The 25,252-nt window shown below is 37.7% G+C and overlaps 1 protein-coding gene across 1 annotated transcript; it reads right to left on the bottom strand.

The window, feature by feature from the left end:
• Positions 1–2,800: 2,800 nt before the first annotated feature.
• Positions 2,801–24,561, bottom strand: ctnnbip1 (catenin, beta interacting protein 1). The gene is made up of 4 exons (XM_042003680.1): positions 24,407–24,561; positions 14,495–14,609; positions 13,454–13,544; positions 2,801–5,488 (listed from the first exon to the last, which is right to left on the bottom strand). The coding sequence occupies exons 2-4, from the start codon at positions 14,588–14,590 to the stop codon at positions 5,430–5,432; spliced, it is 246 nt and encodes an 81-aa protein (XP_041859614.1). The 5' UTR covers positions 14,591–14,609; positions 24,407–24,561; the 3' UTR covers positions 2,801–5,429.
• Positions 24,562–25,252: the final 691 nt, after the last annotated feature.

Here is a 25,252-nt window from a genome sequence, read left to right as displayed (position 1 = left end):
ACACTGGGCTACACTTTGGTGTGTAACTGAATACTAAAAGTTATGAGAATGAAATAGTTTATTTCCTCTCATGCTGACAGGTTACAAATAATCCTGCAGACTCACCTGTTTGCCAAATCATCTCATGCATAAACCCACAACTCAGATATCCTGAGAGAAATCAAAGATATTTGTATCCTGCTGGATTCAATTATAATACAATAATGCACTGCATTCATTTTGATGCATCACTTGGTCATAAACAGTAAATATACAAAATATTATGTTTGTTAATTATTATTATCATTATTTTTACATTTTGTTAAAAAAAAGACTTCAGATGAAAAAAAATAGACTTCTTTCTAAAGTTAAAGTTATATACATATAATGTATTGTGTATTGTATATAATATATATATATATAATTAAAGTAATCATGCATGGTGCTCATTCACCCTTGTATTCTTAAACAGCTGTGCATAGAGGGTAAACACTGGGCATCGAGCTGCTACAGTAAGCTCACAGTGTTGCATAACGTGACATGATGATGGTGTTGGTGGCAGTTATCAGCTGGCTCTACAGCAACTGGCTGCTGGGTGCTGAGCTCTGGATCTGATCTGTCTGACATCAGATAAACACAACGTCAAGGCTCACGTGTACAGTGAGAGAGGGAGCTTATGCTGCTAGGAGAGATGTGCTGCTCTCACATGGTGCACGCTGTATTTCTGCAGGCAGCAGACACTCATGCCTAATGGAGGCTGGGTACCACTGTTCCTCTGTTTGGCTGCAGGATGTATTAAAAGTGATGAATGTCAAAATGCTGGAGAACTTTTACCTACAAGAATAAACTTTTCATACAGTTGAAATACATTTCATACAAATACATATAATTTTTTTCTATATTTGTATATTTTTTTAAATAGTATTTGGTTAAAGAATGTTTGGGAGTCTTCTTTGGAGGATTCTTGAACCTTGGCAACCGTCTTTGAAAGCTTCTCCAGCTCATGTTCAACCAGGCTGAGCACTGATGCACATTTTTAGGTCTATCCAGCAACACCCCTGTTCCTGAACCTGTGTTTTAATGGTGCTATGATTGAGGTTTATCTCACCGTAAACCTTTACATCATCCTGAGACCATGAGCAATGAAAGGTTTTTAACTTCAGGTTTTACATTTTTCTGCTTTCATATTTACCTCTATTCCTATAAGTCTCAAACCCCCATGACAGAAAAAGCGCTACAAAAAATGATGAAGCACCATGTTTGAGTGCGGGGGTGGTATTAATGGGATGATGAGAGGGGGCAGCTGGTACTAAAGCCTGGCTGTATCTAACACCCATGCTTCCAAACTAGGCAGAGAAAGGAACAACATTCACCCTGAGATGAATGATGAAGTGGAAGGCAATGTGTAGTGGTTAGCTTCACTGCATTTTCCCTTTAGATAATAACACTTGCAGTAGAGAAAAGCAATGCTATTTTCCTTCTAACTGATTTTCTTATTGTTTTACAGGTTTATTCTTATTTGTGGGACTCCTCAATCATTCATTAGATTTTTCCTCACACAGTGTTGTGGGAATTGTGGCCAAATAGTTCAATCTTTACTTCCTCACATTAGAGAATTTTTGTTTTTATAATCTGAGTCATTCAGGTGCCTCATGGCTAATTCACAGATGGCTATCATACCAAAGTAGTCAGATATTTTGGTGGTTACTTATTGGAATAATGCAAGTTATTATGGAGCTCAACTTTTAAATATTCTTTGCACCATTCTTCAAGTCTGCATTGCAGCAATTTTCCATTAAAAATCTAGGCTCAGCTTATTTTTAGTAGCCTGGAACAGGTGGGCTCCAGTACAGTTGTAAGCATCTCAGGGACCAATAATAAATACATTACATTGCCCTGCAAGAGTAAAAAAGATCATGTTAGTACTTATATAAATCAGACATGAATTTTAGTCTTTTTATTTGTTATAAATACATTAAACTCACCATGATTATGTATTTAGGTAAATTATTCAGAAAACTTTCTATCAAATGGATCAAACCAGGGCTTAGACTGGAGATTTAAATAGAACAAGCAAAACATGAAACTAGTTTGAATGTATATAAATGATTTTCACACTCAAGTGTCGCATGAAAAACAAAAAATTGGTCAGCAGCTGGGTTTTATTCCCTGAGCTTGTTTCCTCTTAATTGCAGATTTTTTTCTTATTCATTATGAATGAAGGTAAAGAAAAAGTGAACAGATGTTCATCATTAGCACAGGAAAAACATGAAATCCCTTCTCTCACTTGATGACCAAATAAAACCCAATTTAGACATCAGACTCAATTAACAGCTGACAGGATAATGAGAAGCTGTGGGTGGTTGTTGGGGACGATAACAGGGTTGTGCTTTTAAATACCAAGTTTTTACAAAATATTTCATAATTACAAGCCTTTTGACAAATCCTTAAACTGATGTGATAAAGTCGTACATTTAGACAGCTCTCAACAATTCAGTTATACTGGAGCAAATTCAGAGCAGCTGACCGACAAGGAAAGGTTTATTTTTGCTTTCAAAGCCAAGAATGAAAAAAAGATTTAATCAAGAAGATAATCTTGTGTTTGATCTTGTTAATAGAAAAACAGCATTTCTTTATCAGCCAGAACAAATAGCAACTTTTTCTTTTTTATGTAATAAGTCTAACAAAAAGCCACAAATTTACCCTTATTTTAAATTAGCTGAAAACCCTTTATTTTGTTACACTCCTGAATGCCCATATTTGCTGAATGTGTAACTCTCTATCTCATCTCTGTTTTGGATAAAAAGGAGAAACAGGGAAGTTTTCACTGTTTAAAAGTTATTTAATGGTTCAGTTGGTATAGGATTTGGAAGCATTAAGTCAAGACATGGTCAGCAGCCATACAAAACAGAACCAACTTATCAATTTCAACTGAGGGGGGAAATAAAATACAAAGCCAAGACAAAAAAAACAAAACAAAAAAAAAAAAACCCAAAACAAAATAAACCCAATTAGGCAACAACAGGCCATCACAGTAAAAAGATACACAATCCTCACTCCGACTCAACAGCATGCTGAAAATTTAAGTTTAACAATGATGCCACACACACACACACATTCATTCACAATTCAATGGAAGGCTGCAATTCAACCTTGAAAGGTAAAATGTACAGTAAGACACCTGTTAAGAGAAATAAAAAATGCATAGACAAATAAAAAATGTTATAAAACAAAAGTAAACTAACAAAACAGCGATGATCTGTTGGCTGTTTATATTGCGATGTTGTTGAAGACATTCAAATAGAACTTATTGCCAACAACGTAACAGATAACACTTGCCCATACAATTTATATTTATTTTTTTTTTCCCAGAAACATTTTAAAAGTAGCTAGTAGCTTCAACAGACGCAAAGAATGTACAAACAATGGTCACTGTGGCAAGGCTTCAAAGATCCTCAGCTAAATTAACAGAAACCACAAAGCAGACATGCTCGGCTGAAAAACAATTCATTCACAAGTTAATTACCGGTACTTAAAACACTTTAAATATTGAGCAAGTCACAAAAAAAAAGCCTGTTTTTAACAAATATTTAATCATTCATAGTCCAGTTGTGTCAATTATAACAGATTCTTTTTCTGTAAATCATTGAAGGAATAAAAAAGAGTTTACAAAGTTTTTTTCTCACCAACTGAACCAAACATAGAATCTCTGTGCTAAATATTTAAATGTATTTTTTGCAAATATCCCACTGATAATAGTGCAAGAGATACAGTACAGTCAGAAATAGCACATTGTTCTGATGTTTGGCTTCATGTCTTCAGTTACAGGTAGTTAAAAATTAGAGTTTGTGTGACTTTATTGTGAATAAAGAGCCACCTCTGCTAATTTAATTAAAGAGCGGCTCGTGTTTGGATTCCACTGTCTAATGTAATGATGTGTCTCAGAAACAGGGCGTCAATTCAGGAAATAATAAATTACATCTACAGCTTGTCTGAACAGCTATGGTGATTTTAACTTACATTAAAAAAAAATACAATTGGCACACTTAATTCATTTTTCTAAATTCCCAACTATATGTACAATTAAAATAAGAAAAAGGTTTTACATGTCACAATTACCCAAAACTAGTATGTGTGTGGGGAGGATGTGTACACCTGTGTTTCATGTGATTATGTCTGGTAGTGTCTGTCATTCCTGTGCTCTGCCTCATGAGAAAAGCACTGTTACACACTCAAAAGACTTAAAAATAAAGCAGCAGAACAAAGAGCGGGGCTTCATGTATAACACTCCGTGCAGTTTTCACGCACATATAAAGACCAAAATAAACCTCAGCCCTAACACAGCATCTGTTTATACATCGCACTGATTGTTCCAGGAGACCTGTTGCCCCCACCTTCTTGACTCAACATCGATGACTAATCCCATCTTTGTTGTGAGGGTTGATATCAACCTGCCAATACTTAATCTGGACATGATTTGCAGTGTTATAGATCATAAAACATAAGAGAAAACTGACCCGGTTGGGTTAAATTGCTCTGTTTTAGTTCCATTTTCTGGTTTGATTGAAAAACTAATAAAATCATCAGCAAGGAGCAGCATCCGACTGAGGCTGCTATCAATACCTGCAACCGTGCTGCAGTTAGATATTGATAAAGCAAAGAACGATGGATGAGTATCAAAGATCAACGCAGCTTTACTTCTCCTGATGGGCCTGTCTGGATTCTGCAACAGAAATTTGTGCTTCATCATTGGTTAAAAAAGTTGATTTAAATCAAATTTTATCTATAACACACCATCTGTGTTGGTGATGGAGTAAATATCTGTCTTGCTTCTTTAAATGTATTAAAAAAATGAAGCCCCTGATGGACAGAATATTGAACAAAGCCTTTACATGATGACAGCTAAATCAAAAACAACTTCAGCCCAGATAGGGTGAAAGCAGAAATAATTAAAATCTCTCCTCACTCACTATATTTCTCTTTGCTTCAATCAACTGCCGATTGGTTCCTCCAGCAGCCGTAGCAGATATAATTCGTAACACTGCCTGACATCTTGACACAGACGAAACAATACTAAGCAAAACCAACCCTAACCCCCCTGCCATAAAGGAAGGAAAACAACAAAACAAAACAAAAAAAATCCAAAACTACATTTGATAATTATCCACACAATTAGCGAGTGTTTTCACCGCCTGCCTCGTTGCCCTGGCTTCAGCCCACAGTGACCCACTTGAGGGCATCTCAGGTAATAGTGTGCCAACTTGTGTGAGGAAAGGGCAGGGTACAAAAGGCCGGGTGAAGAGTGAAGCAGCCACATGTGTGTCTTTTCCTCCCCTCCTCTGCCCCTCGTAGGCGCCCTTCTTCTCCTGAGCTCATCAGTGTTGTGTTTGTGGAGTTGTATGTTGTTGTGGATCATGTACAGGATGGGGTGAGGGATGGGGGGGCCAAGGTCACTGTCGCCGATCCTCCGTCTCTGACCTTGAGAATGCCATCACCACATCCTCTGCACCTGAGAACCAAAAGAAGAATGTAGAAATGCACCTTAATGAAGAAAGTACACATGATGTTCTTTCCTCCAACAAGGCAAAAATCATTATAACTGTGCCTGATGGAAAACCAAAAATTAAGCAGCAGACAAAAGATTTTCCCTTTAATTTAAAAAAGAAAATAAACCAGTGTTGCAGTCAATAGAAATGCATCTTATGTCACACTAAAGATGTTAAAATGCACCACAAGCAATCAACTGCAATTTGTATGTTCTGCTGGTGTTGGATTTGGGACTTGGTCATGTTTGAGCAGAGGACTTTAGTGTAGTCTTACACAAGTTGGATTTGCTATTTAGAATTGTAGAATAAGGGTTTGGGATACGTGTTGTGTTGCCTGAACAAAAACAAGGCCATTTTTTTTGCCATGGAGGTTTCATCTGCATTCATATCACACTGTTTTTCAGTCTACAGACATCTCAGACCTCATATATAAATCACAAGATCCAAGAAAGTTACTACATGTTTTCAGCTATTTTGTGACTGGATCATACTAAATTAATTCTATCTCAAAGTAAATTAGTTTGTTTTATTTATTTATTCTTTTAGATCCGATCAACATCATGTAAATCCTGTCAGCGGTGACTATGAAGCCAAGGGGAAAGACTCGCCATAAAAACCCTTTATGTGTGTACAGTTAAATTCATCTCTTGCTGTCTTTACATGTTGAGCAAAGCCATCACAGTGCCCTGATGGGAGATGCTGTAACACACTGAGTAGCCTGCTGACAGTGGTAGCCTGCTTTGTAGGGTTGGGATTTAAAAAAATCGATTCAAAATAAATAAATCCAATATCGATTCATAAAACTTGGAGATCGATTTTTTTTAAATCCTCATTTTCGATAACGTGACCCTCTCATGACTTACCAGGGCTTAGCATATATACACACAAATGGTTTCCTCTGCACTTCCTCCTTCTAAAATCAGCTTCTCTTGTCGAGATAATGTCAAGTTCAGATGTTTTCATTCACCATTGTGGATTGCATCCATCTATAAAATCTTTTGCAGCGTATTACAGCTCAGATTAGCAACTAACGCTAAGAGCGCGGCACTCATTTTAGCAGCTAATGCTAATGGGCACCATCAAGTTCAACAACAGGAAGTGATGTCACCATGCATGTAGTTTAACATAAATCCGATATGGTCATTTAAAGTCAAATTTCTTCTAGAACAGGTTTACACTTCGTCCTTTTATCAGACAGAAAACAGTCTGATGCTATTTATCGGATTTACATGAAGACATGTCATAGCTGCGCCTGCTCTTTTATATACAGCCTATGGGTTGTTCTCTGTGTCCACGGCAGCGAGCACACCATAAACTGTATATAAAAGATGGACGGCGCCTCCGTGACGTCACCCGTAGGTTTCTGAAGAGCAAAAGTTAAGCTCGTTGGGCGTTCCCACCGTCTTGGTAGTGTCACGCGTGTCGTTAGTCTCAGAAAATCCAAAAATGGACAAAGGGGTGGAGCTGAGAGGGGGACTGTGAAGGTGGGGGTGGTTGATTGACAACCATCAAACTCCGAGCTGCCTGTAGCTAAAAGTTAACCGATCTAACCCCAAGCAACGCTAGCTAACCAGCACTCACAGACATGTGCGTGCGTACACACAGTTTCCACCTGAGGACAGAGTCCATGAGTTGGAAAACACACCAACCAGCTAAAAATCAGGCAAAAATTTGAGAGTTCTCTAAATTCTCACAGGCAGGTGAACATGGAAGCATCTTGCTCCAGTGAGGAGCAGATGGAGTATGTCTCCTACTCCGGTTTTATGCAGATAGCGTCATGGTCGTCACGGCAACGCACACAGCTGATCAAGCTGAATCTACCGTCACTGAAAGAAATTTTTGTCGGCTCAGACGAATTTCAATGGATCCAATATTCTTAGTAGATTTTATTAACATCAACACATTATCTGAGATCTGAACTTTAAGAATATTTAGAGCGACTCCACTGAATTAAACGGTTTCATCAGGACATTTAGAAAGTTTAACTTTTTTTTCTGTCCTATTCATGTCTTTATTTATTTTTATTTATTTAATTTTCCATCACAGCATTTCTGGCTCGGAATCTGGGGAAACACTGTGTTGTTATGGTACTTCAGAAATGAATGTATATGTGTCAGAGCAGATTATTGCAGTAATCTGATTACTCCCAGATAACTGATTTTGATTGTCAAGTGAAAAGAAGAAAAAAAAAAGTTTAAAGATGGTGTTATATAATTAGCTGTAAATTAATCAATATCAAATTAAAATTAATTGAAATCGCATAGAAATAGGCTGTTGTGAATCGAATTGATTCAGGAAATTAGTGAAGATACACAGCCCTTCTGCTCTGTCACAATATATATGAAGCCAGGTCTGAGGCTTCAGAGCCATTCAATCTCCTCTGCTGTGGCAATGAAAGCTGTGAGGCACCAGACTGCCAGTGAATACGAAATACAAGCTTTCAGCTTATAATACTAAACTCACTAAGCATCTGGTATACAGAGAAGCTACTGACATGCTACAAAGTCGGTTTTCGTTCTATTCCTTTTGTGTCTCCTTTGTTTTACTTCATGTGATCCAGTTAATGATTACAGCCGCCTCTAGGCTGACTGGACAAATGAATCCATACACAATAAAACTTTGTCAGCTGTTTATTTAGAAAGGAATCATTCATTAGTTGCTTGCCAACTGTGATTTATAAAAGTCATTTGGGCCACTGCACACATACAAAGATTTTTTTTCTCAGGTAAGGGAATATATTATACTTTTCCAATTAAGTTTGACTAACATTAAAGAAAATACACGATACCAATTCAGTATCTAATATATTAAGCAGTTTAGTTTATACAACGAAAGCTCATTACTAAAATCAACTAAACTAAAATAAACTAAATTACTAAACTGTAAACTTTAGTAAAGAGGTGGCAGAGGTCTATGAGAAAAAAATATTGTGAAATTATTTCTGCACTATAGTGCTCAGCAACTCCTTGTAATTGAAGCTAATGCTGTTGATGATGACAGAAAGTACATGGTTTGGGTCTAGACTGTGCCAAAAAAGGGAAATTACACCTGAGTGTGATCATTTGCAATTATCAACTTGAACTGATGTAAAAACACCTGACATGCAAGCTATCACTAACACCAAGATCGACACCATTACAAATGCTTGAAAAAGAGCTTGAAGTGTTTGTGAGATTTAATTATCAGAGATACAAAAGTAGGCTGCTGCAGACTGAGTTTACACACACACACACACACACACACACACATATGCAAAAACTTGACTGAATTGTAGTGTAGCTCCCTTAAAAGATTCTGATTTGATGCAACATTTTCCAAGGCCCATTTATCAGACTAAATATCAGCGTGGATGACTGAGCGAAGAAGTTCATCCTTCTAAAACGGGCAGTTCAGACGAAGGACACTGTGCAACTTGATCCAAATAACCAAACAGATATTCTCTTAAAATACCTCCACGGGCTGGGCTATATCTGACCACTTTGACTGAGAGTCATGTTTAGACCTCGCCCAATTTCAAACACACACACACATACACACAACAGCTCTAGCCAATATGATGGAAACGTCAGGTCCCTAAACACTGTTGCCTAGCGACAGATAAAATCAGGCTGCATTGGCGCAGCTGTGTGTGAGGAAGCAGCTTTTGGTTTTTGCTTCGATGCAGCTCTACATCCAGCCATCCTCTAGCCCTCCCATCTGCTTCGTGCTGATCCCCTCTTTGCTTTATCCTGCCTCACAGAGGTGAACCAAACACCTCAGGAAGATGGATTACATGCAACATAGCAACAATAGACGTGACGTGATCAGTCCTTCATTAAAACATGTTATCAAACTCCTCACAAGTTAAAGCAAATGCCATAGTTGAAGAAGAGCAAAAAGCAGTAGTTTGACTTTAATATCTTTATGAAACAATGATCGTTTCTGCTTTGAGACAAATATTTCAAATAAATTGTAATGAATAAATTAAACAGGTCTCAAATTAAAATGCCTATCAACATCTCATGCTAGAACAGCTGTTGTATTGTTACATAAACATAAATTTAAAGAAAGATAAAGATTTTTAATATGAAAAAAAAACAATTTTTCAAACCAATTTAATGAAAAATAGACCAGAGATGAATGAAGAAATAATCTTTTTCAATCTTGGCTTCAAGCCATCGACCACAGCAACAATAAAAGCAAACTGTCTTTCTTCCCACTTCTGAGAGACTAAAAATCAATATGTGATTTGCTTGAAATTAACAAAGAAACATAAGTGCTTCAGTGAAACCTCTCTGGATAAGAACGCTGTGAATGAACCTAAAGGGAGTTTGTTTGAAGTGAAAGGCACCAAACTGCATCCCGCCAGTCTTTCTAGGCTGAATAAGCAGAGAAGCATCAGTACGATCACTCCAGTGTTGCAGCCATGCAGCATCAACAGCATTTAAGGTCACAATCTGTGCAGGGTCAGTTGAGGGGATAAAGACACCGACAACAGAGGGGATGGGTTAAGAACAATGACACAAAGCAGGGGAGTGTGTGTGGTCCAGCTTGTCATGTTCAATGCTTACAGGGGGTCTATGCAAACAATGCCACAGATACAATGAAGTTCATTTTTCTGATTGATCTAAATTGTAAACTCTTTCTTTACCTTGTCTCTTTGCATAGACATAATATGTTTTACATTTTAAAAGTGGAACAAGTTCAGTGAGACAAACCAGAACTCAATCTAGTGAAACCCTTGGTTTATCTTGCCACTGAGGCAGTAGCATTGAAGGAAAGGCTGAAAAAAATACTAGCTTATTCATTTAAAAGATGGCCGAAAAGCTCTATTTGTATAATGTGTATATGCAACTACATACTGACACCTGGGGGACTCAGATGAGAACATTTATGAGAGCAAAAAACAAGCCTCTGTGTCTGTCTCTGTGAAATAAAGTCAGGTAGGGATGGTTCTTTCTAAATCAAGGTCACTGCTCAGATTCATACTTCAGGAAAAAAAACAGGATGAAGTTAGAATTGATATGACTGTCCAGGAAAAGAAGCCGGACAAAAGAAGAGTCCTTACTCTTTGTGACTTGACTTGCTCTTAGAAAAGGCCTGTTTAGAGATGATATCAAACTACAGCTGTAGGACAGACAGAATGAAACATGTATTGATAAAGCATGACTCCAGTGACTTCTCAAATGGCAGAGGCTGTATTTCAGTGAATGTGACAGAAATCACTGGAAGACATAAGAATATCACACACTGGCTGTTTAATTATCGCTCCCTTAATGACACCTGCCCCGTCTATCGATGTGGCAAGTCACAGCAACACCAAACCTCAAGGGAACGCTCCACTTTCCCTGGGACACACCAAAGTTGCCATGACAACATCTCCTCCTTATCCTCCACCTACGTTCCTCTTCTGATGAGGTCCTTCAATATCTCTCCGGGACAAGTTAACACTCCTGGTTTAAATCAGACAGGCTAATTAAATCCTACGATTATTGTTTAAAGTGAAGTGATGTCAGTGGTAGAAAAGTGTGGATGCAATAGTCCGAGAGAAAAAAATAAGAACCAAATTACAAAGAAAATGCTACAGCAACCACTGTTATTCAGAAAAGTCTCTGCTTCCCTGTATCTAAATCCAATTTAAACAGTAAATAACAAAGCATACAAAATTCTGCTCAGACAATACACTGTCCCTCTGCACAACCAAAACGAGCCTTTATTAAAGGTATTCATAACATGAAAGCAGAGACTATATCAGCCTTAGTGCCATTTTTCTCTGGCCTAATTAAATTGCTAAATAAAAATTCAGCATTTGCATCTATGGTAATCAGCCAATTAAAGCTATCTGAAATGCAAATTCAGTGGAGTTGTGAGAAACATGAGAACTAACTGTTGTGAGTTGATTTTCTCTGTACAGACGAACCAGTAACAAACTAGCTGTTCAATCTTTTCTGAACACTAGCCTAAATATATCTTAGTTGATGCACTTTTAGAGGTCAGTGTTTGTGTGTATTCAGATATGCACTTCTATTTAAAATTTCCTTTGCTCCCCACAATGCCATCGTGTCCTCCAAGCAAGCCGGTAATCAATCAGTAGGGCCATGTCTGACGCCCGACACTACTGCTCCATGCTCAGACACCTTGAGGAAGCTAGCATCAGAACATCCTGCACCATACTGCATTTAAGGATGGGTCCGTGTGTCTCCAATCCTGCTAGTGCACTGTGCACAATACTTTACTATCTTAAAACCTTTTATACAAACACCTCTTTGGTATAAATAAGGAAAATTCATGTACAAAGAGACTGTAAAACATAATTAACCTTGAATATAATTTGCACAAAATAACATTTACTTTTAGAACTAAAATCCCCTTGTCATAAATGATACTGGTAATTTACCATTTAGAGTATGAGAGTTACATTAAAACAGCAAACTTTGCTCCTCATGCAGCTAAATGTCTTAACATTACCTCAAAAGGATCCCTAGTTGACAAATACATACCAAATGCTGTCCTTTGTGCAGCCTTGAATATTGAAAAACAAATAACACACTTCTTTCTTCGTAATGTCTAATCACAATACCTCAGACAATAAGCAGACCACAAATAATTCACTGGCACACAGCAAGCCCATTGTGTTTGTTTTTGTGATGCATAATGCATACTTGCAGCACCTCTCACAGTTATATTCTTCTGTAATTAAAGATGCTCACCCTCGTATTGACAAAGCAACGATAGAGTTCTACATTTACCAAAATTCATGAAGCAAGAAAGCATAAAGTAAGAGCTAATTTATAGTTGTATAACTATGGATAACAGCTGACATTAGCTTATGAAAGAAAATAAACACTATCCTCATGTTTGGATGCTGTCATTTTAAAAACATGTTCCTATTTTATGAAATGGTTTTGTGCTGCCTGATGAACAAATGTAGAGTTATAATGGAATCCACACAGCCTTGGTTGACTCTCTAACATCTTACATAATCATCATGTAATCCACTAACATAGAAAAACAGATTTATTAATTCAACCAGGGCCGATTGTTTCTTCGCAGAGAGAGGACACAGACAAGGACACTCGAATGTGAGTAAATCATTAAAAGCAATTTCCCCTGCCTTTCAGCTCCCCTGAGGGAAACATCTTATAGAAAGCAAAGACAGACCTGAGCACTAGCAGGTTTACCACAGCAGAACAGTGGGTTGCCTTTCTGACAGCTGTGTTTTGGATCTTAAGAGTAGTTACAAAAAAATATCTACCATTTGCTGCTAGATCTCTAAAACTGCAGTGCCTCTTCACATGAAGCAGCACCCTCTTGTGAATAAAATTTGATTAGCTCAACAGCGCCCTCTTGTGTAGTACATTGAAACTACACGATTAATGTACTGTATCTACATACTGAAATCTCACAAGTCCAAAACACGCATGAGCAGTGATTTGCTTTACAGAGTAAAACACCACAGTATTCTTTACTGAAAGCAGCAACACTGGAGTTGCACTCCCTCTAAGGATGATTCATTTGTTTTTAATTATTCCATCTGTTTGCTGTGTGATTAATCTCAGTGCTGGTGAGAAAAACTCAGTTGTCCCATGAGCAGTTGGGGAACTAGCTTAGCCTGTTGGTTTAAAGACTCCTGGGGAGTGATGTGTGTGGAGGGGTTTTCTCTTGTTTTCAGTCAGGGCTTGGCAGTGCATCTATGACCTGTGCAAAGGTGGTGCTTGTGGGCTGATGTTTGAATTTTCTGCCACTGATCACCAATTTGGAAACATAAAAAAAATAAATAAAACAGAAGAGGGAGGGGGAAAAAAAACCCACAACAAACAAACAAACAAAAAAAAAAACTTCAATCGTTTAACCATTTTCTGACCAACAATTAACTCTTGAGAATAAAGCTTGCTAGAAGATTCTTGTGAGTTTGTGTGCTTATGCGGGAGGGGGTGTGTCAGTCTTACCCTGGTCTATGTTATGCTGTGGTAGCTGGCTCATCTGACTGTGGACCACACCTGCGTAATTCCGGAGGAAAGCCTCTTCACTTGGTGTAAGCTGAGGAGGAGTAAAGAAAGTGAGTTTACAGATTCAGAAGCACAAATTTAATTATGATCTAAAAGGCCCAGTCAAGAAACTCTTTTTCAAACTAACCAGTGAATCACAAAATGATTTTAAACAATCATTAGCTAAATTAAATTATTAATACATTCAGCTGCATTGCTTCTTCAACTCTGGTTGCATGTTTTGGTACTAATCTCTCTCTATTCAAATATTTTAGGGTCAAAGAAGAATTTGCTCCCTCTGCCAAGTTCTACTAAAGTGTAAACAATCAGTCAAACTTTGAGCCATTCAAGACTATATGTCTGCTCATTTTCTGTCTTGGGTACAGACCAAAATATCATGGTTTCATGCTGATTTTATGTTTTTTTTTAACCAAGACTATAATTAAGTAAACAGAGAATGTGATATTGCATTGTATGCTGGGATGGGAGTGCCATCTTGTAAGGAAATCTCTTCTGTTACCTCTGTTTACAGCCATTGTCGGCTGGTTAGATTTTTGTCTAGCTAAAACAGCTTAATCTGGTATGTAAAGAGGGTGATGGAGGAAGGAAAAAGAAGAGTGAAAATAGTCTTTACCAGCAGTATTTCAGTCATGTCACCAAAAAGCTAATTAGCAAAGCTGCTAATTAATTAACTTAAATATGACCCCAACAAAATACAACCACTTTTTTGGATAATGAATAAAAAAACTGGAAACACAAACTTACTTTATTGAGTCATGCATAGTGGATTTCATGGGTCACTAAATTGCTAAACATGATTTATTTTACTCTTGAAACTGAAAAGGTTCAACAGTTTTTATGAAATACTTTGAACAAGTCGTTCACAAATAATAATAAGTGTTACTAACTGAAAATATATTTTCCATCTTTAAAGCAAACAATAACTACCTGATTTGGTTATATACATATAGGTATGAATGCACCTTAAGTCAGCGTACTTACATTTGATCCCATTTTTTTAAGCATGAGCAGGACCCGCACTTTCTGTTGGATGTACATGTCTTCAGGAGACTTCCCTGGCGCCTCCTCGCGGTTCATCCCCCCTGCTCCTGTAGCTCTGTACAAAAAGATTTAAAAAAAGATTGTGTTACACAAGGACCAAAACAAATATGACAGTTTTAAGGGAAAGTCATACTGAGTTGTATCAGTTATCCAATCTGACTGGTGCTGCAGATCTGAGGCAAACCCTAACCATGAAGACTTAACTGATGATCAGACACCGTACACCAGGTAAAATGACTGAAAATGTGTTAGAACGTTTTCTGACTCTCTGGATGTCTAAGCTACTTGGCCTGACCCCCTTCAGGAGACTTGCAGTGCAGGTCTGGCACTTCACTGCATCATTAATATTGCACGACAGCTTTCACACAGATCTCACCCCTGCCTGCTTCCATCTCTTATTCTTCTTCTAACTAATGACCTATTTTCACTGTCAATCTGCAGAAATGCAGAATGTAGGCGAAGAGGGAGAAGAGAGGGAGGGAAAATCAAATGATAAAAGGAGCTGCCAAAGCTAATGTGGGTGAGAGAGTAGGAATAGGTTCAGCTGTGATAGTGCGCGCATGCTCACATCAAGGGCGCTTGTTGTCGCATTAGATCTCTCACAATCCATCAAAAACAGAACGCAATAAACACAGCTGGATTTTTTTAATCAACTCTTGATTGAATTTAAATGTGTACACATCATATACATAGTTTCAAACACAGCTGGATATTAAAACTAAATGTAGTCATTGAAAAAGCTTAGCATGCAGAAGAAATCATTTTCACAAAAGAGCAGTTTTGTGAGACAAAAGTAAGATTTAATGGAGAGAATATCAGTATTCATGTCAGGTTTTGTTCTCCCCCAAGAATATTTCATAAAAAGCTTTTGCAAGCCAAAGAGACTATGATAGTTCTGGCAATTTATTTTGGCCTCTTATCTGTACAAAGGGCCACTAATGCATGTTGACAGGCTGTTTGATGTAGGGTTATATTTAATTGAGGAGCTGGCTTGCCATCCCCGCTTTCTACAACCCAGGGGAGAAAGGAAGAAAAGGATCCCTTTGGCCATTCGCTAGCATTAGCTTACCAATGTGAGGATTCATCCAGATTGGAGCAGCTGGGGGCCACGCTTCTGGTTAGTCTTTGTAATTACAACAACCTTGGGTGGATGTTTACTCCAAGCAACTTGCACTTGACTTCATCTTCTTGTCCTCTTTTCAATCATATCAAACGGTAGCAGGACAGTGAGCAAGGAGCATGTAAATGCATTATTCACTTCAACCTGAGTGTCAGGACCAGTTTAATTGGAGAGCTGCTAAAGACACAAAGCAACACAGACGTGAAAGACTGAGACTCACCGGTGTCAGTTCAGCTGCTCACTAAACCTTCAGGGGATTGGTGATGGTGGTGTGTGAATGCATTTGGGTGGGGGTAGTGTTATAGAGAGGATGCTGGTGGAGGGTGCAGGGAGGTGGTGGCAGTGTCTTTAGATCAGCTGCAGTGACTCTTTTGATCATGTCTCAGGGCTCCTCGCTTCAGACAAATGGGAGAGATAAACCTCCACGCTAGGAAACATGTCAGAGAGGAGGCGTGCAGTATGCAGACCGACTAGAACTCAGCATTCGTGACTCCCAGAAGAACGCTGGGAATTGAACGTTGACTGGATTTGACTGAATGAGGAGTAGAGGATGAGGAGAATATCTTAGATCTTTGATGAAAGAAAACATTATACAACAAGTCCACCAAAATTAAGGCATACTTTTGAGGCTTGACAACACAAGTATTTTCATGCCTGCTATTGGACAAAAGGACGATATATTCCACAATCATCATCTGTATAAATAGGCCTTCTGCTTTTATGAAAGAGGCAATTTGGATCTCTGATGTTCGTTTTTGAAGTTGAAAGCCATCCACATTTAGCACCGTCTCTTTCCAGGCTTCTGACTGTTTTGACTACTGTGATTTGTATTTTTCCTTGCTTGACAATGCTACCACTTTCACAGCAATACCTGATATAAAACAAGGAAAGGATGCAATATTCCATGGAGAGATCCAGTTCTTTTGTAGGTTTTCAGTTTCTCCATCAGTATGAATGTGCCAGAAAAATTCATCTTTAGATTAGAATTTTAAGCTGCAGAACAATTACAGAACTAAAATATTTGCTGTTCACATATTTGGTGAGATGTTTCTGTACACAATCATGATTAAAACTGTGCATATATTTATATAATGTTTACTTTCACACATCCAGTCTTCTTGAAGAAAGATTTTCCGTTAATGTGCCTCATTGCCACAGACTTAATAGTCACAGCTCAATGATAAAAAGAGTTTATTTTTTTATTAACATGTATTTACTTTAGACGGAAAAAAGAGCTGCACTAAACTAATATTGTTCTCAGGGTTCTCTGACAACCAAGAAGTCTCCATACAGTTTAATTAGCCCAGAAAGCCTCCAGTGAATGTCACCCAAGATAATTCCTGAGCCACCTCAACTGCCTACTGCTGATGTGAAGGAGAAGCTGCTCTGTTTTAAACACTCCTTAGCCTCTGATCAGCGTTACTCTCTCAGCAGCCTCAATTATACCTGAGCTACTCATGGACCACCACAGGCACCTCTCTTGATTTCTAAAATGCAATTTGATGCAAACGATAAGGTAATAAAAATAAAAATTTTCAGCCTACTAAACTTTATAGTACAAGATTGTTAAATGATTATTTTTCAGGAGTTAGAAGACAAATGAACCTGCAATGTTACATCAGTGCTTTAGGATTACTGCTGAAAAACAGACCAGAGAAGCACTAGGTACATTACAAAGCTTTAACGCAATGCTAATGTTAGTCTTGGTAATGTAGGCAGAATATGCTGAGCTCAATTAAAAGAAATTAAAACACACCAAATGTTATGAAAATATACATCTGGGCATATTTTGGTTTGTACAGACTTAACTGAAAGGAAGAACTAGGTAAGACATACAGATGCTGATGTGACTAATCTGATTTGCATAAATGAAATACTTTGATAATACAACAATATTGGTGATTATGTTAGCCAAGACACAGACCCACATTCATCCATAAACAAATAAACTATTAGTCTGTTTTGATTCTTCAGATTCATATGTGTAACTTTGACAAATGCTTAATAAACAGGGTGTTAATGTCAACAACCTTAAACTCAGCTCTGCTGAATCATGTATTCATGAACTCTGTAGCTGTAACAGGTAACCTATCTGTTACAGCATTACAGTGGTAATAAGACGCCTGATATTGACAAAGTAGCCTTATTTAAACATCATGTAACAGCTAGACTCAGCCGTGAAGTCACCGTAAATTTCCGAACTTAATCGCTAAGCTGGGTCATTAACAGGCTTGTGCAGAGGTGTGTTGTTGTAGAAGACATCTAAAACCTGCAGGACAGTAGCTCACAAGGACTGGAGTTGGAGACCCCTGAGCATTAATTAAACAGCTAAAATCATCCACAAGACAACATGCATATGAATTCAGAGGTATATTTGGAAAATATGAAAATTCCCAATGGCAAACTAACATAGAAGATAATAAAGGATAGAAGCTGTCTGAGACCTCTGAATCAGTTTTATCTTGAAATAACTGCAAACACAATGTTTCTTTGTCAAGAACTGAAAGTCTTATAGTAAAACTATAAATAGATTTTTAGAAAATAAGTAAATAAATGAATAAACAAACAAATATTTAGAAATATGGGGAGTGTATGTGGTATATCTAGCCTGCTAGGCTCTCATTATTGCATTACACATCATAAATCCTTTAAAGAACCACAGGATTCTGTCAGACTCTTTTGTGTGCGCCTGAGGTTCGCTTCTAGAGGTGGGCTGGCTCAACACTAATCCCTCGAGGGATGCTCAGCCAGGCTCAGACACATACAGACAACATTTCAGATGTAATCAAAGACTCTCTTTAATGCTGATCTTGGCCTAATTCCCCCTCTCCTCTCTCTGTCGATGTTGGGGTGTTGTCAGTGTTGTGATGTTGGGCTGAGGCAACACAATCTCCTTGAGCCCCTTGAGGCGACCCAACCAATCTATATCACTGCTGATACCAAACAAAGAAACTCAAGTAAAAAAACATGTAAAAAAAATAGGTAAATATGACAGTTTTAAGGCAAAAATGATTCTGCAAATTATTTTGGCCATTATTGAGATTATAGTCATTAACTCAATTCAATAAAAAAAAAAAAGCTGTTCCTTGCATAATTCCTTAAAGGAGTTTTTCCAGAACAGACGAAATGGTTTTAACTCTGTTATACTGATCTAAGCAGAAATAAAAACTAGGGATGGGAGGCAATTAAAAAGAAATTAAACAAATTAATGAGATGTTTTGTAATTCATTTAACTTTACTAATCAAATTTTAATTGCATAACAACAAATGTCTAAAAAAGTAACATTTTTTCATTTCAGTGGATTTTAAAGGATGATTGAATCAAACAATAGACGTCTAGAAAAACGCATTTAATTGCTTTTTTATTCAAAACGGTAGAAAAAGAAATAGAAAATATCCCTCGCCACAACTGAATAGACCTGCACAAGGACCAAGGCTGTTCAGTACTTTCTCCAATAACACCAGAAAATGCCGCTAGATTTGTCACTTTTCTAAATAGAATCGATAGAGGGGTCTGAAAACTTGCTAAATATAGCTTCCTCCCTCCCTCCCTCCATCCATCACCACTTAGTCCAATTCAGGGTCACGGGGAAGCTGGAACCTATCTCAGCAATTAGCAGGCGAGAGGCAGGGTACACCTGGACAGGTCGCCAGTCCAACAAAAAGAGACAAACAACCATTCACACACACACTCACTCCAAGGAGAGTACATAAAGTACTGCACCTCTAAATCTTTTGTTAAGAATAGCAGATCTGTCTTCACAGATTCTGGTTTTAATTGATGTTAGCTTTTCCAAACCACACCGAAGAGACTAAAGAGACAGCTTTCTCTTCAGCAACTCCTTTTCAGTGATGAAATAAAATTTAGCCATAAAATATGCCTATTCAAGTCCTATACCAATTTGGGTATTATACTGTTATCTCAGCTTTTACAAAGACTACAGCAAACATTCATTCCCCTCCAGCAGATGATGAAAGTAGGTCTGATTCAAATATTCACATTTTCTATGATAAACACTGTCAGAGCAGTGCGACATTTCTTAAAGACCTTAAAGATGCCATCTTTAGTAATATTCCTACAAAAATAGAGACTAACCTTATATGTTCTCTAGATGCCGAATTTCTTGTTTACAGGTATGTGTACAACTGTTTATTGGTGTCTTTGAGAAACAAAAACATAAAGAACAAGACTGTTTCAGGTGTCTGGCTAGAGCACACATTGCAATGAAGGTCTGCTGCCAGGATACATTATGCAGTGCAATAGGTCCACACGTTTAATCGAGGGTCAAGTAGGACAGAAGCTCCCAGAAAGCACCAGCACAGTTGCACAGAGCCTGGTCTGCTGTTACTGGCTCTGGAGTTCACTGCTCACATGATGCACAATGTCTGATTTACAAATCAAATTCCTGCAGCAAGCAGAAATAAACTGCAATATGACTCTGAGAGTTTGACAGCCTCAGCAGGGAGGGAAAATTGAGAGGGAAAAATAACTTGAATTCAATCATGAACTTCTCCAACATCCTGAGCAAATGTGTGAGAAACATTAGTAGGCTGCAAGCCTGGTATGGCTGCCAGCTGAGCAGCCAGTATTCTGGCCTGGTTTGCTGAGCAGCTGTGTGTCGCTGCATGTATGCACACTTGTTTCTGCTGAACATTAACACTTTCATGAAAGCCATTTAAAGTTAATAAATATAATAAAAGACACAGTTACCTAAAGAAAATAATGTTTTCAGTCAAAACCACAATTCAACCATTTTTTTTTTCTTGTGACTTTTCATGTAATTGAACCGTGTCATGGTCTGAACTCTGCCATGAATGACAAAAGAGGAAGGTTTGGTGAAGCATAACACACTGGCTCCATAAGACTTCACCTGCTAAAGTAACAAGAGTCTCTTGTGCATACAGGGGGGTTTTCAATCATTAACAAAATTACAATTTAATGTATGATAGAATTTAAACAACGTAAATAAGCACTGACAATTTTGATTGGCAATTAATCTGTCATACATCTACTTGATCAAACAACCATTATCTCAATTGTTTAAATTTTAAAAATAGTTAACTCTGCCCCACAAAAGCCAAGTATTTACACAAAATGTGATGCCCATTCAGCCACCAAATTCTAATGTTCCGCAGGCCACCAGGCCAATGAGATCCTCTTTCATTTATTTATCCATTTTTCTTTCTAATAAGGATGAATATTCATAATCATCCTTTGTGTTTAGGAGCTTCTCCTAAGCTAAATTAAACCTCAGTGTTGTGCCTGGGAAGCACTGGATGTGATGCAACTGTGCTATCACAGTAATGTTAATGCAAGTAGAAAAGTAAGTGATGCCAGCTTAGCTGACCATCACATTAACATTAAACAAATAATAAATAAGAAATGACAAACACTGATAAGAGATGGGAATCGAAAACCGGTTCTACTCAGGAATTGGTTCTGTATTTTCCAAAAGCACCGGAACAGTTTTATTTATTGAATCTTTTAATTCAATCCAGTCATCAAATTAATGGACTAACTTCCTGCTTTCTGTGGATGCCGGAAGGTTCATCACTGACCAGTAGTGAGTTTTCCTCCTACTGGTGAAAATATTCCTGCATGTATCACAGCCTGGAGGAAGTTCTTTGATTTAGCAATTAGCTCACCTGTAGCCACAGGTGTATATGTACTTCATGGAGACTTTAGTAGGCTGTAGTCGGGCACATTGTTAATAAAATCCATTCTGAAAGTAAAGTGTTGAAACAGTTATGGGAGGAAGCTAAGATCTGAGGATTTCAAACTTGATAAATGTTTCTGTGTAATTATTTTGCATGTCAAATAACTGTTTTAAGAAATAGATATTAACGGCATGCACTGTCAGTCTTTCTGTCTCTTTTGATCCTAATATGTAGGAAACCTTTTCAGTGGGCAATGCTGATCATTTACAGAGCAGAATGACCGATGTGCAAATCTATTCATCACACTGTTTGCCATCTGATTAAATACACTGATTTAATTATAACAATTTAGAAACAAGACTGGTGGACATTTATTCCAGTGTAGTCTATGTTTGCTTAAATCCATTAATACTGCTTTTGAACTTCAGTGGCTCATTTTAGATTGAGAAAAAAAAAGCTAAGCAGGCCAAACCCTGCAAGTGCATTTGCATTCTAGTTTTTTGGTCAAATACGTGCCAGCCAAAGCCAATTATCTCAAAATAACAGAGAGCCAGCCCAGGTTAATCTGTCCATCAGCATGAACATGCTGAGCAGACACCACAGGCCTGAAAGGCTCTGACTTGCTTTACTGGTTGTCTGCATGTTCAAATGGACAACGATCACAACAATGGCCACAGTTTTTAGGGACAATGGTGGTGAACCATATTGTGAAAACATGACCCTTAAGTAGGTCATGTCTTGTTGTCACCATGTGAGGCATGAACTCAAAAAATCCTGATAAACTACACAAGCTTACCTCATAGCTGTAAGCTCTTAACCATTTAGTGTCTTTTAAGAGAGAGAGAGAGAGAGAGAGAGAGAGAGAGAGAGAGAGAGAGGGAGAGAGAGAGAGAGAGAGAAAATTTATTTCTTTGTATTTTTTTCAGTTTTGGGAGCATTGATATTAAGATTTTTTTTAACAAATAAGACAATTATTATTATTATTACTATTATTATTAATAATAATAATAATTATTATAATAATATCAAAATTTGAAACTGTAATGGGACAACATATTAACTTTTAGCATTGCATACCCAAACCAAGTAGATGGCTCAGGCAGTTTTACTTCCACAAATTTTTAATAAGATTCGCTGCAGTCATTAAAAAACTGGCTCTAACAAATGGTGGAGCAGAAGATTTAAGGGTTAAGGTGTTAGTAGGCCCTCCTGAGAGTGAATTATAGTAAGCTGCAAATTACACTTTACACACATACACTTAATGCCAGAGTTACTCCAAATTTTTCCTTAAAAGTTAACAATCCTTTTGTGCACTTAATTATCTTCTACATGTTTAGTTCTATTGGTGAGCAAATGTCTCAGTTATGCCTAATTTGATAAAACACTTTTTTTTTCCAGAGAGCATGGTATATATTAAAAAAATATCATTGGTCTATGATCACAGAACATCTATGCTTAATCCTCAGGGTCCCTCAAAGGAACTAAAACAGAAGCTGCTGCTTTAAGTGGGTCCCTTGGGGGTGCGGCTGTGAGATTTTCAAAAGCACAAGCGTCAAAGCGAGGCATAAAATTCAGATTAGCAAACAGCTATATATGATCTGTGGGCTTGGAACAATGCGATGCAGGAGGCCATGCACAATAGACAAGGAAAGGAGAGTAATATCTGGTAAATTCAATAAAAACACAGCTGGAAATATCCTAAATGACAGAACTAAAATAGATGGCTTTGCTTTTTATGTTAGAATTGTTAAAATAATTAAGAAGGTCTAATAAGCAAACGGAGGCCTCACTGGGTGTGAAAGCCAGAAGTGCAGGTCTAAAATTACAGTGCCAGGATACAACAGGCGACCACAAAATGCCAAGGGTTCTGCCAAAAACAGAACAAGTGATTATGAGATGAACCAGCCTTCCAATATCAGCATGAAGGCAGCTGATGACGTCCCCTCAGGGCTGGAGGAGCTTTAGCAGCCTCTGTAGAGCACTTGCCCTACTGAGTGTGGGAAGGCAAGTGGCCCTAATCTTTCCCAAAAATCCAGACACCTAGGAGAATGTGCAAACGAAGTCAGGCTTGACATACTGTGGTACATGACCGAGTCTGCTAGTTGCCAGGAGGATTCAGTGAGCTTGCCTGTGGCCAAGCCCTGACACCTGCTGGCTACAGCACTCATCAATGTCCTTCTGCCTGCTGGGTGCCAGCTTTGCCACTAAAGGTTGTCAGCTATCTGACATGGGGGGTAAAGCAGACACTGTAAGAGGCAGAGTGGAACAATGCATCTATAGCTGGCACGATTTAAAAATAGAAAACCAGTGAAGTTAGCTATGGGAGTAAACTTCATATTTACAATAATTATGCAGCTTAAGCAGTATATAAGTCTTTGAGTGGGGGCTAATGGGAATGTTTGTATTAACGTGTAGATTTGTGTCATGCATATTGATTTCTTGTTTTCTTGATGTCTTGATTTAAGTATAATGTTAATATCATAACCTTCATTACAAGTAATTCAAACTAAACCTAAGCGATGGTCCGTGCAACTAATTGTTTTAAGACTACTGACTCAGTTTACTTAAAGCACAATAGAAAATGAAAACCAACTAATGTGGCAAAGCCCTAATCGAAACTAAATAAACACAAATCTTTAGTTCTTTATTTTCCCCATATGACTGAACGGCTCTTGTCATGTTGCGGGAGGCTGACTGTTTCAACTGTAGCGTTAGCAAACGGTGAGCCTTCCCCGCATTTTCCACACGGCTCTTGAGCTATATTCGTGCTGGTAAAATATAAGGACCTTACCCTGAACGACTTACAAGTCTCTTACGTTATAATAGAAAGAGACATTTTTTTTACACTCTACCAAACCCGAGCTGACCAAGGCAAAGCGGCCAGTGCTAACAAGCCGAGCTAGCTCGCTAGCATGCCCCAGACAAAAGCCTGAATGAAGTTCCTATGGGTGCAAACACCATCCAGGTGCCGCTGCTCTGCCACAAGTCTGGACGCTGTTTTTCAAACACGCGTATCGTTCCTAAAACCCCTGACAATGTGCAACTCGTCAAGAAAACGATCGATATGTGCTTACCCCTCCTGGTCCAGCTTTACTTTCTTCTGTGTTCTGTTTGAATGGTGTGTTGTTGTAGGAGGGCGTCCTGTTCCGGGGTCACATCCCTCCAGTCGGCAGAGCTACGGTGGACTCAACGCAGACTCCGCGGCTGGTTCTTCAGTACTGCTTCCGGCCACTGGGGGCGCTACAGACTGCGCAGACACAGCATACTTGCTGAGGGCTCTTCTGTATACCGCCTGTAAATCATATATAAATGCATACATCAAAATAAGTAAGCACAAACCTCGTTTAGTGGTAATCACATTAATGGATTAATTATTTCAACTGATGCCCAGATTAAATAAATTTGTTTAAAAAAAATATCAAATTTATTTGTCTGTTCTGATTTTTTTTTTTTTTCATTTTTGAAATATTTTCTGTGTACAAAACAAAATTGTTTTTCTGAAAACTTTGTGAACTAAAAATATTGTTTAACATTATATGAAACTAAATTAAAAAAAAATAGAACCTAATTTCCACCTGAAAAGTTAATATTCGGTGCAAAATTTGAGTAATATAAATAAAAACAGAAAGAAATAGTTTGCAAATCATTTGTCTTGTCTGTAAATGAAACCTGAAAAAAACTCAACTCAAAACTCAACAATCAAAGGTAAATTTGAGAAATATTATCATAGTTTTTTTTATTTGATATACATTTGAATATACATCTGTATTTGTAACACAATAAAATATAATATTATAATTACAAATAACGCTACTTTATATATGCATATGTAAATGTTTATATATACTACATATCATATTATTATATATAGTTTTTATTGAAACAATACAAACTTTACAAAAAGGACTTGAAAAGCTTTT

This window comes from Melanotaenia boesemani, chromosome 13 (assembly GCF_017639745.1).
Source record: "Melanotaenia boesemani isolate fMelBoe1 chromosome 13, fMelBoe1.pri, whole genome shotgun sequence".
Lineage (NCBI taxonomy): Eukaryota > Metazoa > Chordata > Actinopteri > Atheriniformes > Melanotaeniidae > Melanotaenia > Melanotaenia boesemani.
The sequence above is the reverse complement of the archived record's forward strand: the minus strand, read 5'-3'. Positions and strand labels throughout refer to the sequence as shown.